Source organism: Engraulis encrasicolus, chromosome 24, assembly GCF_034702125.1.
Source record: "Engraulis encrasicolus isolate BLACKSEA-1 chromosome 24, IST_EnEncr_1.0, whole genome shotgun sequence".
NCBI classification, from domain to species: Eukaryota; Metazoa; Chordata; class Actinopteri; order Clupeiformes; family Engraulidae; genus Engraulis; species Engraulis encrasicolus.
In genome coordinates, this window is record NC_085880.1 from 5,121,484 (window position 1) to 5,136,483 (window position 15,000).

Genomic DNA, 15,000 nt, shown 5'->3' on the forward strand with positions numbered 1-15,000 from the left:
TACTTACAGTAATTGTGTGTGTGTGTGTGTGTGTGCAGGTGGATGGCAACATGAGCAGGATGTACTGCCAGAACCTGTGCCTGCTGGCCAAACTCTTCCTGGACCACAAGACACTGTACTACGATGTGGAGCCCTTTCTCTTCTACGTCCTCACCAGGCACGACAGCAAGGGAGCACACCTCATAGGATACTTCTCCAAGGTGTGTGTGTGTGTGTGCATACGTGTGTTTGTGTGTGTGATGCCGTGTGACATGGTCATTTTATGCTGCAGAGATGGAGAGAGTGTGTGTGTGAGAGTGTGTGTGTGAGAGTGTGTGTGTGAGACTGTGTGTGTGAGAGTGTGTGTGTGAGAGTGAGTGTGTGAGGGCGAGTGTGTGAGAGCGAGTGTGAGAGAGATAGAGAGAGTGAGAGATAGAGAGTGAGAGTGGAGCCTTTTCTCTTGAATGTATGCATAAAGCTCAACCACAAGGGAGCCCACCTCATAGGAGAGAGAGATGGAGTGTGTGTGTGTGTGTGTGTGTGTGTGTGTTAGGGCTGCACAATTAATCGAAAAATAATCAAAATCGTGATAACATAGTGAAATCGAACTCATGATTTTAATCGTGATTTAATCGTGGCAATAGTGACCTACTTTTGAGAGCGTCCTTGAAGTCAGAACATACTGACAGGCTGGTGTTTCTGGCCAGAAATCTGTCCACTTAAGATTCATGCTATTGCCTTTACATAATTATTACAATTCATTTTATTTTGCTCATCCCGTATATAATTCATTCTTGGTTATATTTCATCTTGTTATAATTTCCAAAAAAAATCTGCAAAAATCAATAACCGTGATTAATAATCGTAATTATGATTTTGACCAAAATAATCGTGATTATGATTTTTTTTTATAGTGTAGAGTATTTTATAATGTGTCTTATGTGGAGGGGGTACGTAGGTGTTTGTGTGTGTGTGACAAAAAAAGTTACAAAATACTTCATATTTGTAATCTAAAAAAAAAGAGACGAGTGGAATGTGCCAGCGTCCTTTACTTTTAAGTGTGGGAAATCCATGTTGTCCGCACCACAACTTTTATCATGATTTTCTGGAAATCCTCATGTATCATCTGGCATTTCAGATCGCAAATTTTGGAAAAAAAAGTCCAAATTCCTGGGGCGGAGACTGGTTTATCCACATGTCTTGCACATGCTGTATATTCACATGCCACTCTGTGTGTGTGTGTGTGTGTGTGTGTGTGTGCACGCTCGCGTGTGTGTTTGTGTTTGTTTGTGTGTGTGTGTCTGTGTGTGTGTGTCTGTGTGTGTGTGTCTGTGTGTGTGTGTGTGTGTGTGTGTGTGTGTGTGTGTGTGTGTGTGTGTGTGTGTGTGTGTGTGTGTGTGTGTGTGTGTGTGTGTGTGTGTGTGTGTGTAGGAGAAGCAGAGCCAGCAGAAGTATAATGTATCGTGCATCATGGTGCTGCCGCAGTTCCAGAGACAAGGCTACGGACGCTTCCTCATCGAATTCAGTAAGCACGTGCACGCACACACACCCACACACACACACACACACACACACACACACACACACACACACACACACACACACACACACACTTACTCACTAAAGTAAGCACACACACACACATACACAGTGCAGTACTGTATGTGCCTGTTTCTGAGACCCATGTGGCTGCAAGGTGTGTGTGTGTGTGTGTGTGTGTGTGTGTGTGTGTGTGTGTGTGTGTGTGTGTGTGTGTGTGTGTGTGTGTGTGTGTGTGTGTGTGTGTGTGTGTGTGTGTGTGTGTGTGTGTGTGTGTGTGTGACCCATGGCTTTAAAGAATGTGTATGTGTCTATTTTGAGGGCTGTGAGTGTTTAGCACCTCGCCTCACCTCTTCCTGTTTGCCCTGTGTCAAATATGCTGAACACACATACACACACTTTCTCTCTCTCTCTCTGCCTCTCTCTCTCTATCTCTCTCTCTCTCTCTCTCTCTGCCTGTCTCTCTATCTCTCCCTCTCTCTCTCTCTCTCTCTGCCTCTCTCTCTCTCCATCTCTCTCTCTCTCTCTCTGCCTCTTTGCCTCTCTCTCTCTCTCTCTCGGACACACACATGTTCACAGGCCTCATATGTTGTTCCCACAAATTCTCACACACACACAGACATATGTACACCTTCCATTACAAATGGTGTTACCCGGATCGTGGTTGGTCAACTCAACCTCTGATTGTTGGAAACCGCTGTCGGTCAAAAAATTAGCTCGCGAGGTTGGCTGCCAGTATCTTGCCCCTCCTCACAACACCATGTTTGTAAATAAAAAAAAACAGTATTGGGTTATACAGGGTTATGGATGGGTTAGTGTTGTGTCTTCTGTTCTTACACAAACCAAGAGCGTTTCTCTGATTCTGACAGCTTATTTCCTGTGTCTGTGTGTCGTTATTATCTCAGGCTACCTGTTGTCGCGTGTGGAGGGGCGTGTGGGCTCCCCTGAGAAGCCTTTGTCTGAGCAGGGTCGCTCCGCCTACCAGGCCTACTGGAAGAACACCCTGCTGCAGACCATACACACGTTCAACTCCTCCCACTACACATCAAACTCCACCCACGCGGCCACAGGCCCCGCCCATCAAACGTCAAACTCTTCCCATCGCTCAGACGTCAAGCCAGATGTAACAAACCACACATCAAGCTCGGCCAATCACCATTCTGCCGACCCCTCCCACCAGCAGCAAGATCACACCAATCAGAGAGAAGATCCCGCCCTCCAACATCCGGACGACACCAATCACAGTTCAGATTCCACCAGTCAGAGTTCAGACCACAGTAGTGTGAGTTCTGACCCTGATCATCCCAACCTGAGCAAAGACAGTCCAACCCTCTCATTGGATAACGCATCTTCCAATAAGGAAAACCCCACTCGTCCTGCCCCTGATGTCATCACGCAAGGTCTCAACATTAAAACGGAAGGTGAGACACACATACACACACACACACACACACACGTGCTGATGGTGACACACACACACACTCACAAGGTGACACACACACACACACACACACACACTCGTACATTTCAGTATTTCAATGTTTCAGTGTAACAGCCATGTTATTCAGTGTAAGGGCAATGTCATTCGGTGTAATAACTTCAGTGCTTTCATAATTGTATATTAAGAAATGTTTCCAATCATACAGTATGCGACTTGCGTTTGATCGCTAGTGTGTCAATGTAGTCATTTTTTTCTCTACAACACAAACATGCACTCTGACTCACACACACTCTCTTGGTGTCTCTGTCAGACTCTCCCCCAGGCCTGACCATTAAAGCCCTGAGCACCCTGACAGGGATGTGCCCTCACGACATCACACACACGCTACAGGAGATGGACTTGATACACGTACAGGACGGACGGTGAGTGTCTCTCTCTCTCTCTCTCTCTCTCTCTCTCTCTCTCTCTCTCTCTCTCTCTCTCTCTATCACACTCACACTCACACTCACACTCACACTCACACTCTCTCTCACACACACACACACACACACACACACACACACACACACACACACACACACACACACACACACACACACACACACACACACACACACACACACACACACACACAGAGTTGAGTGTAGAGCAGGGCTATGCAAATGGAGGCCCCGGGGCCAGATGCGGCCCTTTGATGGCAAGGTTCTGGCCCCCCATAAGGTCAGAGCAAAAGGAAAACAAATATGTGTGCCATCTGTGGCCGTTGGGGATATCTCTACTATGCATTCACATGAGATTGAAATCTTATCTAAAACAGTGTCATAAATAGGCCATCCTATGGCTACTAAGAAATCGAGAAGCAAATGTATGTTCTGTCTGGAAAGCTATTTACCTATTTCACATCCTAACCTCGGACACCGTGCTGCTGCTCGCAGTTATACAGACTCTATTTTCGGCCCCTTCACTGGACGGAATTTGAAAAACTGGCCCTCTGTAATAGGGCCCGACCGATATGGTTTTTTCAGGGCCGATACCGATACCGATATTTATGGAAATGGGAGGCCGATAACCGATAGCAACCGATATATAAAAGTATTTTTCATAATAAAATTTAATGAAATATAAATTATTATTATTATTATATATACACATATATTTAGTAATAATGAACTCTCATAGACTCAAAGTAGGGAGAGCAGAATAGAAGATGCATTCATTCAGAACGAAACGGCTGCAAAATTGGTTGTGAAAGTTACACAAACTTATCGGTGGAAATGTATTGAAAGTATGGCCGATACCGATATCCTAAAAACGCTAAATATCGGCCGGGCCCTACTCTGTAACTTTTAATTGATTACCCCTGGTGTAGAGTATAGAGTTCCTCCCTGTGGACTAGTCCTCATGGACATGATTCACACACAGGACAGACAGAGATTGGAACACACACACACACACACACACACACACACTAGAGGATGACATTTTTCAGGAGTTCCCGTGGGTCCCGCGTGTCCTGCGGGATTCCCGCGGGATGGGGGTCAAAATTTTAAAGATGAACAGGAGCGGGCAGGAGCGGGAATAAAGATGAATGGGAGCGGGCAGGAGCGGGAATACAAATGAATGAGAGCGGGAATGCTTGCTTATTTTTTCATTAAAAAAGCCTATGAAACGGGAGTGGGATTGATTTTGAGTGGGAGTGGGCAGGATTGGGAGACATTCTTTTCAGGACGGGACGGGATGGGATTTGTTTCTTTTACTCCACTCCAGGACGGGACGGGATGGGATTTTTTTTCTGGGACCGGGATGGGACGGGATTGAAAATCCACTCCCGTGTCATGCTCTAACACACACACACACACACACACACACCCTCCCTGTCTCTCTCATTACTAATACACAGTAATCTAATGCATCCTCCTGTGTGTGTGTGTGTGTGTCTGTGTTTCTGTGTGTCTGTGTCTGTGTCTGTGTCTGTGTGTGTGTGTTCAGGTGTGTGATAGTGCGGCGTAAGCGTGCACTGGAGGAGTGTCCTGATCGGCCCAGAGGCCCTGAGGTGGACGCATCCTGCCTGCAGTGGAGACCCACAGCGCCGCCCCTCTGGACAGTGCCAGTAGTGCATCGCAGTTCAAAGGTAATTGACCACGTCACCTTGCCTACTCCAACGGTTTCAGAGCTGGGAGTGTGTGTGTGTGTGTGTGTGTGTGTGTGTGTGTGTGTGTGTGTGTGTGTGTGTGTGTGTGTGTGTGTGTGTGTGTGTGTGTGTGTGTGTGTGTGTGTGTGTGTTTCTGCTGCAGAGTGAGTGAGTAAGTGAGTGAGTTCCAGGCAGCCTCATTCAAAAGGAACAGTCCAATGTGTTTCCACACTTAACTAGTTTAGGTTTTTTGCCACCTATTTTGGCCAGGACTCCCTGGCATAAGAGTTATAGTATCGCCACACATGACTTGATTTAACCTCTAGCCTAGACATAATGAGCGTAATACATCAAGGTAAAATAAGATGGGGGGAAAAAATGGCTTGTGGTCCGTTGTACGCCGCGTACAGCGGTGTGCCATGTCACAATGACAAAAATGAGACTTCACATAAAGTTGCACCGTGTAAGATTGTGGCACAGGGTAGCCAGAGTAGGTATTGCAACTATGTATGCAGCTCATTGAAACTGTGCTGCCTATTGCCAAATTTGATATTTTCATGAATATTTTCTGAATAATTACTTTTACTAGTATGACCAAAGCACAGTAAGTTTTGCTGCTAAACATGCCTATTTCTGGAATTTCAAAAAGGCAGACCATGGAGAAGATCCCCCATTTCATGTATAAAAAGTGCAATTTTCTCTGTTATATTGAATACTTAGAATTTGATGGTGGTAAGTATTTCTTAAAAAGGTAACATTTGTGAATGGGCAGCATGAATTCTGGAAATGAACTACCGTACTAAAACTGTTTGTGTCTGTGATTCTCGTAGGGCGAAGGCAGGGCGAGGAGCATGATGTTTGGCGGCCGCGGTTTCGCGAGCGCCCCTGCGGTCATGAGGAGGAGCCCCCTTACCAAGTGCCCACGCGTCGGCCGCCACACCCGGCCCCCCCACACACATTCGGACGCACACACCAACACACACTCCTCTTCCAGCAGCGAAGAGGAGGAGCAGGAGGAAGAGGAAGACGAAGAGAAGGAGGAGTCCCTGAGCTCACACACACATGGCCTCAAGAGAAAGGTACGCTTCCCCAAGGGCCCGACGTGCGCATGTGTATTGGTGTATGTGTTTTTGTTGGTGTAAAATCTTAAACATTGTATGTGACGTGTGTGTGTGTGTGTGTGTGTGTGTGTGTGTGTGTGTGTGTGTGTGTGTGTGTGTGTGTGTGTGTGTGTGTGTGTGTGTGTGTGTGTGTGTGTGTGTGTGTGTGTGTGTGTGTGTGTATCCTGCAGCGAGAGGGCGGCAGCAAGAAGAAGCGTGGTCGACGCAGGAAGCGCATCAACAGCAGCGTTACCACGGAGACCATCCTGGAACGCACGGAGGTGCTGTCAGAGCCAATGGAGAAAGAGGAGGATGAAGAGGAAGAGGAGGAGGAGAGGAGGAGGAGGGACAGCGAAGAGGAGGATGAAGATGAAGAGGAGAGGAGGAGGAGGAGAAAGAAGAAGAGGAAGAAGAGGGCCCTTTCGGAGGAGAGGAGAGAGAGGAAGAAGCAGAGGGAAGGCCAGAGCAACAGCAGCAAGACTCAGCTACTCATACAGGCCACCACCACCATCAAGGGTGAGTCAAGTCAAGTCAAGTAGCTTTTATTTGTCACAGCTTGGGCAATTGTTTTGCAGCAGTAGTACACACACATACACTCACACACTTTCACAAGACATTATTAGAAACTCATAAAAGATTAAATGATTTAAAATAATAATCACACGAATGGTGCATAAACACATTTTCTAGTGAGGAGGTTACATAGAGTAAGATTTAAAAAGGCAAATGTGCTGTGGAGAGATGAGATGCACAGTTTCAAAGATAAAAGACCTAAAAAAAAAAAGAAAAGAAAATACAACCTAACATATGACTATCTGCGTTTCTTATTTGAGTTAAGCAGCTGAACAGCGGAGGGTATAAAAGAGTGCTTGTATCTGTTTGTCCGGGCTGGTGGATATTTAAAACAGGAAACAGGGAGTAAGAGTTGAAATTCACTGTACAGACGATGAGTGTAATTGTCCAAAGTCGATTCAGCCCATTCAGGGTGAGAGTATGTGTGTTGTAAAGGGTAGTCGAGAAAGACGAGGCAAACTGATTTTGGTGGGAAAAGAAGAGCAACGTCAAAAGATCAATGCTCATGGCTGAGCTGCTACGGCAGCAACCGATTCGATTTGGTTCGATTCTGGCCGGGGTCATTTGTCAACCCTTCCCCATATCTCTCCCCATTCTGTAACTCTCCTACTGTACTAACATCAATAACGTAAAAAAAGACCAAAAGCAGTCTTTAAAAAAAGCTAATCTGTCTGAGGTATAAGAATGAGGAGCAACTATGGATTGGGGTGCAACTATAAACTTATATCAGTTGAGGGAAAGAATCCACACACTTCATTGTGCCCAGGTTTTTCACTTAAAGGGGTATGCCACTATTTTGGGACTTAATACAGTTAAAATCGTTGGCTGGGGTTTATAAAGGTGGTAAAGTGTCTTATTTTTCATGTTAAGCATTGTCTTGCTTTAAGACAAGTTAAAAGAGGGAGCATGTCGCTAAGCTAGTGAAAGTCAATGGATCCGTGTAGCATGCTACAATGCTACACGGATCCATTGACTTTCAGTCGCTTAGCGACATATTCCCTCTTTTAACTTGTCTTAAAGCAAGACAACGCTTAACATGAAAAATAAGACACTTTACCGCCTTTATAAACCCCAGCCAACGATGTTAACTGTATTAAGCCCCAAAATAGTGGCATACCCCTTTAAGTGCAACAAAAATCTGCTTCACCGAGACTGCTAGCTTCATCAAATGAAGCTTTGCAACTAATAGACTGTCATTTTAGATAACTGTTTATTGGATAGCACCTACAGACCCTACAGAGTCTTCCTTAGGGAAACACGGTTACACTACACTTGACGCCAGTGCTATATGCATGACATGACCGTGTCAGAATAGTGTCATCACAGCCATAGAAGAAAGAAAAGTTGACATTACTAGTGGTGTCTTTACTATAACCGAATGTCACTTAATGGCAACAGTCATAAAATATTAATGACATGGACATGTTTATGACACGTCCAAGACTGTGTTATGACACTGTAATGTCATACCAATGACGTCGGCGTCAAGTAAAATGTTACCGGGAAAACTATGTATAATTGAGTATTTTTGATGCATATATGTGTCTGATGTCATCTCCTCTGCTCTCTTCCTGTAGATGTGTGTGCTGTGCGGCGAACAGGAAGTGGGAGGGGAATCCGCAGGAAGAAGGGCTGGCCCAAAGGCGTCAAGCGCGGACCGGCTCTCTGGAGACTCCAGAAGAGGGAGAGGGAGGCCTTACATCATCAGAGAGAGCTACTGCATCATCAGCGGGAGGAATCACATCATCAACGGGAGGGGTTACATGATCAGGGGGCTGGGCTGTACAACCAGAGGGAGGGGCTACCGGGCTTCAAGCTCAACCTGTACACGCCCCCCGAGACGCCCCTGCACCCGGCCCCTCGCCACGATGACGAGGAAGAGGAGGAGGAGCAAGAGGAGGAGCTGAAGAGCCGGTGCTCGGCACCGTCATCGCCTACAGAAGAACAGCGAGCTGAAAAGGAGAGCCAGGAGAACCTCACCTCTGAGGAAGAGAACTCAGAACCAGAGGAGAACTCAGATTCGGACGGGGAGGAGGAAGAGGAGGAGGAGGAGGAGGAAGAGAGGAGAATAAGGGAAGAGAACAGAAGGGCAGAGGAGGAGGAAGAGAGGAGAGCGAGAAAAAGGGAGGAGGAGAGGAGGCAAAGGGTGGACGATGACGAGAGGAGAAGAAGAAGGAGGGAGGAGGAGAGAGGAAGAAGGGAAGCAGATGAAGAGAGGAGGAGAAGACGAAGGGAGGAGGAGAGTAGACGAAGAGACTCCAGCGCGGAACCGGAACTCCCAAGTGTGAGAGCGCAGAGAGAAGAGGAACAGCAAGGTGAGGAGGTGAGGGGTCGCGAGGAGAAAGCTCAAGAGGTGAAAGTTCAAAAGCCGTCGGGTCGTGAGGAAGAGGAGGATGAGGAGGAGCCGACCACGGTTGCCGTGGACGACCACGATGCAGACGACGAGGACGAGAGCCACACCCCCACAGAGGGCAGAGCGGAGCATGACACGCTCCCAGAACACTCTAGAACTCCTCTCCCGGAACATTCTAGAACTCCTCTGCAAGAACATTCCAGAACTCCTCTCTCAGAACATTCCAGAACCCCACTTTCGGGGCGTTCTAGAACTCCCCTGCTGGAACATTCTAGAACTCCACTTTCGGAGCGTTCCAGAACCCCTGTTCCTGCCTCTCCAGACCCCGCCCACAGCCCCTCTCAGCCAACCAGCTGTGGCCGCCAGGAGTCGGACTTGGAAGGGTCAGACTCGGAAGGGGAAGCGGAGGGTGGCGAGGATCCCCTTTGCAGTGTGCCCCCCCAGACCCCTGCCCTGTACCCTTCCGTGTGTAGCGTACCCCCCCAGACTCCTGCAATCTACTCTTCCGTCTGCCCAGAGCTTGACCTGGAGACGGCCGCCGCCGTGCGCTCGCTTACCCTCGATGCCGAGCGGGAGCCGCCACCCCCACCCCCGCTCCTGAACCCCCTCGAACCCGAGACCACACATACGCCAACTCGCACCGAGTCTGAATCGACACCCACACATACGCACCCCGAGCCTGAGCCGACAACTGCACGTACGCACACACACCCCGAGCCAGAGCCCGCACACTACCCAGCCGAGCCAGAAGCCAGCCCGGCCGCACCGCCCCTCAGCACCACCCCCCTGCCCCTCAGCAGCCCCCTCCCTGGCCCGAGCGCCACCATCGACATCCGCACCCCAAACTCCCACCACAGCCACTCGCAGCCGTCCCCCGCCCCGTCCTCCCACCCGAGCCTGTCTGTGTGCTCCATGAGCAGCCCTGCTGCCGTGTCCCTGTCTGCACTGTGTCCTCCTGAGCAGCAGGTGGCGCTGAGTACGTCGGTGGTGCTGGGCCCCGGCAGTGTTCCCATGGACGCCAGTAGTGGTGGCAGCCCCATGGTGGGCCCCAATGTGGCCCTAGAGAACAGTGGTAGCAGCCCAATGCTGTCTGGCCCCAACGCTGGCAACACCAACACCAGTAGCCCAATGATTGGCCCCAATACGGGGCCTCTAGACAGTGTCAGCAGCCCTATGCTGTCGGGCCCTAACGGGGGGCCCCTGGACAGACCTCTAGAGACCAGCGGGCCCCTGGACACCTCCAGCAGCCCCATGCTGAGGCCTCTGGAGACCAGCGGGCCTCTGGACACCAACGCAGGGCCCTTGGATACTAGCGGCAGTAGCCCCATGCTCTCGGGCCCCAACGGAGGAGGGCCCTTGGACACCAGCGGGAGCAGTCCCATGTTGTCGGAGCCGTCGGGCCCCGTGGCCCTCGACTCGGGCTTCAGCGACCTGGGCAGCATCGAGAGCAGCAGCGAGAACTACGAGAACCCCAACAGCTACGACTCGTCGCTCTCCTCGCAGGGCTCCTGGGGTCAGCCCGGCGGGGTCAGCGTGGGCGTGGGCGCCAGCTGCGCCGTCTCCCAGCAGATCGCGGCGGCCAACGGCGTGGTCAACGGCAACCCCATGCTGCTGCCCCCTAGTGGCGCCACCCCGCCACAGCAGCAGCAGCAGCAGCAGCAGCAGCCGTCCTCCTGTCTGACGCCCACGCCGCAGAGCGGCCGCCAGACCCCGCACCACCACCACCACCATCCCCACCACCACACACACGCACACGCGCACCACACACACGCGCTGGCGCATCATCCGTACGGCTTGCAGCAGCACCCTCGCCATCACGCGCACTCCACCGCCGGCGGCGCTCACGCGCACGCGCACACACCTCAGCTGCAGGAGCTGCAGCCCGCGGCCACCCTGCAGCGCAAGCACGCGCACTCCCACGCGCTGGCTCACGCGCACGCGCTGGCGCAGCAGCCGGCCCTGTCGCACTGCTCCGTGGCGCCCACCTTCACGTCCTTGCAAGACGCGGCGCCGCCACCGTCAGCAGCCGCGCTGGGGCTGTACGAGCGCAAGCACACACACTCGCACCCCCACCCGCATCCGCACGCACACTCGCACACGCTCTCTCAGCAGTCCCTGTCCACCCTGGGCCTGTACGAGCGCGTCGGAGGGGGCCAGATGGGGGATTTCGGAGGGGGCAACATGGGCCACCATCACTACCCGCCCCAGCCCTCCGCCACCTTCAGCCTGGCCAAGCTGCAGCAGCTCACCAACACGCTGATGGAGCCGTACTCGCACACGCACTCGCACGCGCACGGACGCTCGCACGCGCACCCCATGGGCTCCTATTCCAACCCGCCCACTCTCGTGTCTCTGTCCCAAACGCACCCGCACCCACCCGCCGCCAACCCCCCCGCCCCGGCTCCCGCACCACAGGCGCAGCCGACCATGACGCCACCCCCCACCATGACCCCTCCCCCTCCGGGTCCCATCATGCATCAGCAGAGGAACACTCCGACCCCCATCATGCATCAGCAGAGAAACACGCCGACGCCCGTCATGCACCAGCGGAATACGGCGACCCCCGTCATGCACCAGCGGAACACGCCGACTCCCGTCGTGCACCAGCAGCGGAACACGGCGACTCCCATCATGCATCAGCAGCGGAACACTCCAACTCCCATCATGCACCAGAGAACCACGCCCACCCCTTCCGCAAACCCGTCCCCTTCCCCCACCCCATCTTCCTCCTCCTCCTCCTCATCGTCCTCCCAGCGGCTGCAGACCCAGCTGAGCTCCTCCAAAGTCCTGCAGCACAGCAACCCTACGCCCCCGCGGCCCACGCACACACAGACACACACACACGCGGCCCGCGCCGCACACACCCTCCCGCCGCACCCGCAGTTGCGCGCCCACGAACACGCGCACGCACACCCGCACCACCACACCATGACCCTGCACTCCAAGAGCTCGGCCCTGCCCCAGCAGCAGGTGTACACGCACACGCACGCCCACGCACACGGCGCCGACCCCAGCCAGGCCGCCTCCCGCTCCCTGCCCCTGCTGTCCGCCGGAGGCTACGGCATGGGAGTGGGCGTGGGCTCCGTGACCCCCCTCAACCATCCCATGAACTCCTACCGCATGGCGCCGCCCTCCCTCATCAACGGGCCGTACCACCACGGCAACCCGGCCGCCGCCTACATGAACCAGCCCTCCCACGCCGGCGCGCCGCAGTACTCGCCCGCGCCGCCCCAGTTCTCCGCGGCGCCGCCCCAGTACTCGGTGCAGATGAGCATGATGGGGCCCCAGCCCTCGCCCATGCAGGGCGGCCCCTCCCACGGCAACATGATGTACGCCCCACCGCCCAGCGCTCACCACGGCTACATGAACACGGCCGTGGCCAAGCAGACGCTGAACGCGCCCTACATCAGGCGCTAACCCCCCCAACCCCCGCCCACACAGAGGTCACGTGGCTTGACGGAAAGTAACGACGATATGCTATGGTCACATAACTTGACAGGATGTGATGTACGAGGGTCGTACGACCTAAGAGGAAGTGATAGGTCACATGATGACCTTCAAGGAAATAATGTACAGGAGTCAAATGACTTGAACGAACAGGTGTTCCGTGGAAACATGGAGCTGTTGTTAAACAACGTTTGTTTGCCTACTTGAGTCAGCTGACCTGGATGGCGTGACGTCCGCTTATCTGGGTCATGTGCCCTTGTCACGTGACACAAGTCACATGGTCTATGTGAGTCACATGGCGGTTGAGATATGACGTGTTATCCACGTCGGAGTGTCCTCTGTGAACTCTCAACTGTTCCGTTAGCCTTTCCTACTCTTCTGTTACGTTTCAGTTTGCTCAGTTCTGTTGTTATTACTGTATTGTTTGATTGTTGGTATTGTTTTTTTGTTGTGTTTTATTTTATTGGGTGTTGCCTGAGAGATCAGCACTTCATAGGAATAAATATGACAATAAGAAAGAAACAAACAAAACGTTTCTATGGCAACCGTTAAACGCGAGGCCTTATCGACATTTGCCCGGACGGGACATTTTCGAGGCTGTGTCGCTTGTGTGATGACGTCATCTGCTGCCGCCGGCAGCGTTTCCTGGTTTCCTGTGCCCTGCTGTGATGCGTTTCCTGGGTCCCCTTCTATGGCTAACGGGAAGCCTGCCTTTCAAGCTAAACTAAATTATTGTAGATCTGTCGTCTATTTTTGTACATGTAGAGATTGGAGTGCTGTTGCATGCCCCCTCCCACCCCCACTCCCCGTATGACTCTTTCTGGGGGTGGGGGAAGAATATATTTTTGTTAATTTTAATCATGTAATGTAAAAAAAACAACCATTTACTCTGGTTAATGTGTTTGAGCTTTTAAGACTTTATTGCTAATGATGTAAAATAGTTTTTAATGATGATAATGTTCTTACTCGAGGCAGCTTTCTGTTTTTAATACAAATGCAAAACCAGTCTGAAGTGAAGTATCTGTTCAAATCGGTCTCTCTCACATACACACACATTCACACTCACAGACACACACTCACTCCCGTGATCAAACGAACATGTAACATGCACACAGTCATTCATAGTCGTGCGTCAGTGTGTTCTGTGCGCACTTTAATGCGCGATCAGCATTTCCCTCTGTGTGTATGCGTGAAGTTGTGCAGTCCAGTCTTGTGCCTTTCAAATGTATGTACTGTATGTGTGAGTGTGTGTATGGGTTGTGTTGTGTCCCACAGCTCACTAATGTCCCCAAAACATATCCTTTAAAAGACAAAGTGTATAAGTGTGTCCCGTAGGGCTTCCAGGTTGGTGTGTGTGTGTGTGTGTGTGTGTGTGTGTGTGTGTGTGTGTGTGTGTGTGTGTGTGTGTGTGTGTGTGTGTGTGTGTGTGTGTGTGTGTGTGTGTGTGTGTGTGTGTGTGTGTGAGAGACACACGTGTCCCCCACTGTACTTGCTCTATACAAATGCTGTCCATTGTTACAATTTGTAGCCCTCAATAAACTAGGAACCACTGACAGACATACGCCCGTCTCTGACTCTGTGTGTGTGTGTGCTTGTGCGTGTATGCATTGGGATGGATCTTCAATATGATGTTTGAGAATATGAGAAAATCATTTGAGAATTGAGAATATAGTTTATAGGTTAGTATGAGTTGTGAGACTTCCTGACACCTGAAACATAATTATCACCTCCCAACTGTGTGTGTCCGCGAAAATCGTAGCCTAGGGTCAAAGACGTCCAAAAAGGAACCGTCATTCAGTGTAACGAATACATTCTGCTGACTGTAACTGTAAAAAAAAACATGATTTTTAAATAGTTTCAAGTAAATGGATGACAGCCGAGGCTTTCATGAATTCACTGGAAAAAAATAAAATAAAAAGAGTCATGTTTATTACAGTTACAGTCAGCAGAAGTTATCCGTTACACTGAATGACAGTTCCTTTTTGGACGTCTTTGACCCCCTAGTAAACTAGCCCCACCCGCCAGCGGCCAAAATTATTATTGCCTGCGAGTGGGTCGAGCAAATGCCCCAGGCCCTGAAACTGGCGGCTCAATCACAACACAGGAGATATGTTTTGATTCTTTGGATGCAAATCGGGCGGGGTTTTGTTGAGAGCGTTGGCCTAATAGCCACAGACACGGTTTGATAAACAACGGGTTGTTCCCGCCATCAACAATCTTCCGATGTCTCATTGATCGGGACCAGACTAAATATTCACATTTAATCTCACATTTAGTCTGGCTTGCCAGGTTAGGAAAAGGGGGGAAAAGCACAAAGCAAGCAACAGGACTTTAAAAGAAAAAAACTCCATGTACAAACGTCTGATCAAACAGTTGGGGAAGGCAAGACAGGAGATGACTCTTCAATCTGCACTAAAAAAAACTGCAACCACAGACT

The 15,000-nt window shown here is 50.9% G+C and overlaps 1 protein-coding gene across 3 annotated transcripts in view; it reads left to right on the forward strand.

Moving 5' to 3' along the window:
- Positions 1 to 14,124, forward strand: part of LOC134441204 (histone acetyltransferase KAT6B-like) — a 46,021-nt gene extending 31,897 nt beyond the window's left edge. For 2 of the 3 annotated variants that reach the window (XM_063191397.1, XM_063191398.1), the window contains exons 3-10: positions 39 to 200; positions 1,411 to 1,504; positions 2,424 to 2,939; positions 3,270 to 3,381; positions 4,949 to 5,090; positions 5,921 to 6,169; positions 6,382 to 6,706; positions 8,341 to 14,124. In XM_063191397.1, coding sequence (XP_063047467.1) covers positions 39 to 200; positions 1,411 to 1,504; positions 2,424 to 2,939; positions 3,270 to 3,381; positions 4,949 to 5,090; positions 5,921 to 6,169; positions 6,382 to 6,706; positions 8,341 to 12,533 — 5,793 coding nt within the window. In that variant the 3' untranslated portion in view covers positions 12,534 to 14,124. The remainder of the gene's footprint in view (positions 1 to 38; positions 201 to 1,410; positions 1,505 to 2,423; positions 2,940 to 3,269; positions 3,382 to 4,948; positions 5,091 to 5,920; positions 6,170 to 6,381; positions 6,707 to 8,340) is intronic. The other variant, XM_063191399.1, reaches the window with a different exon arrangement.
- The last annotated feature ends 876 nt before the right edge of the window (positions 14,125 to 15,000 follow it).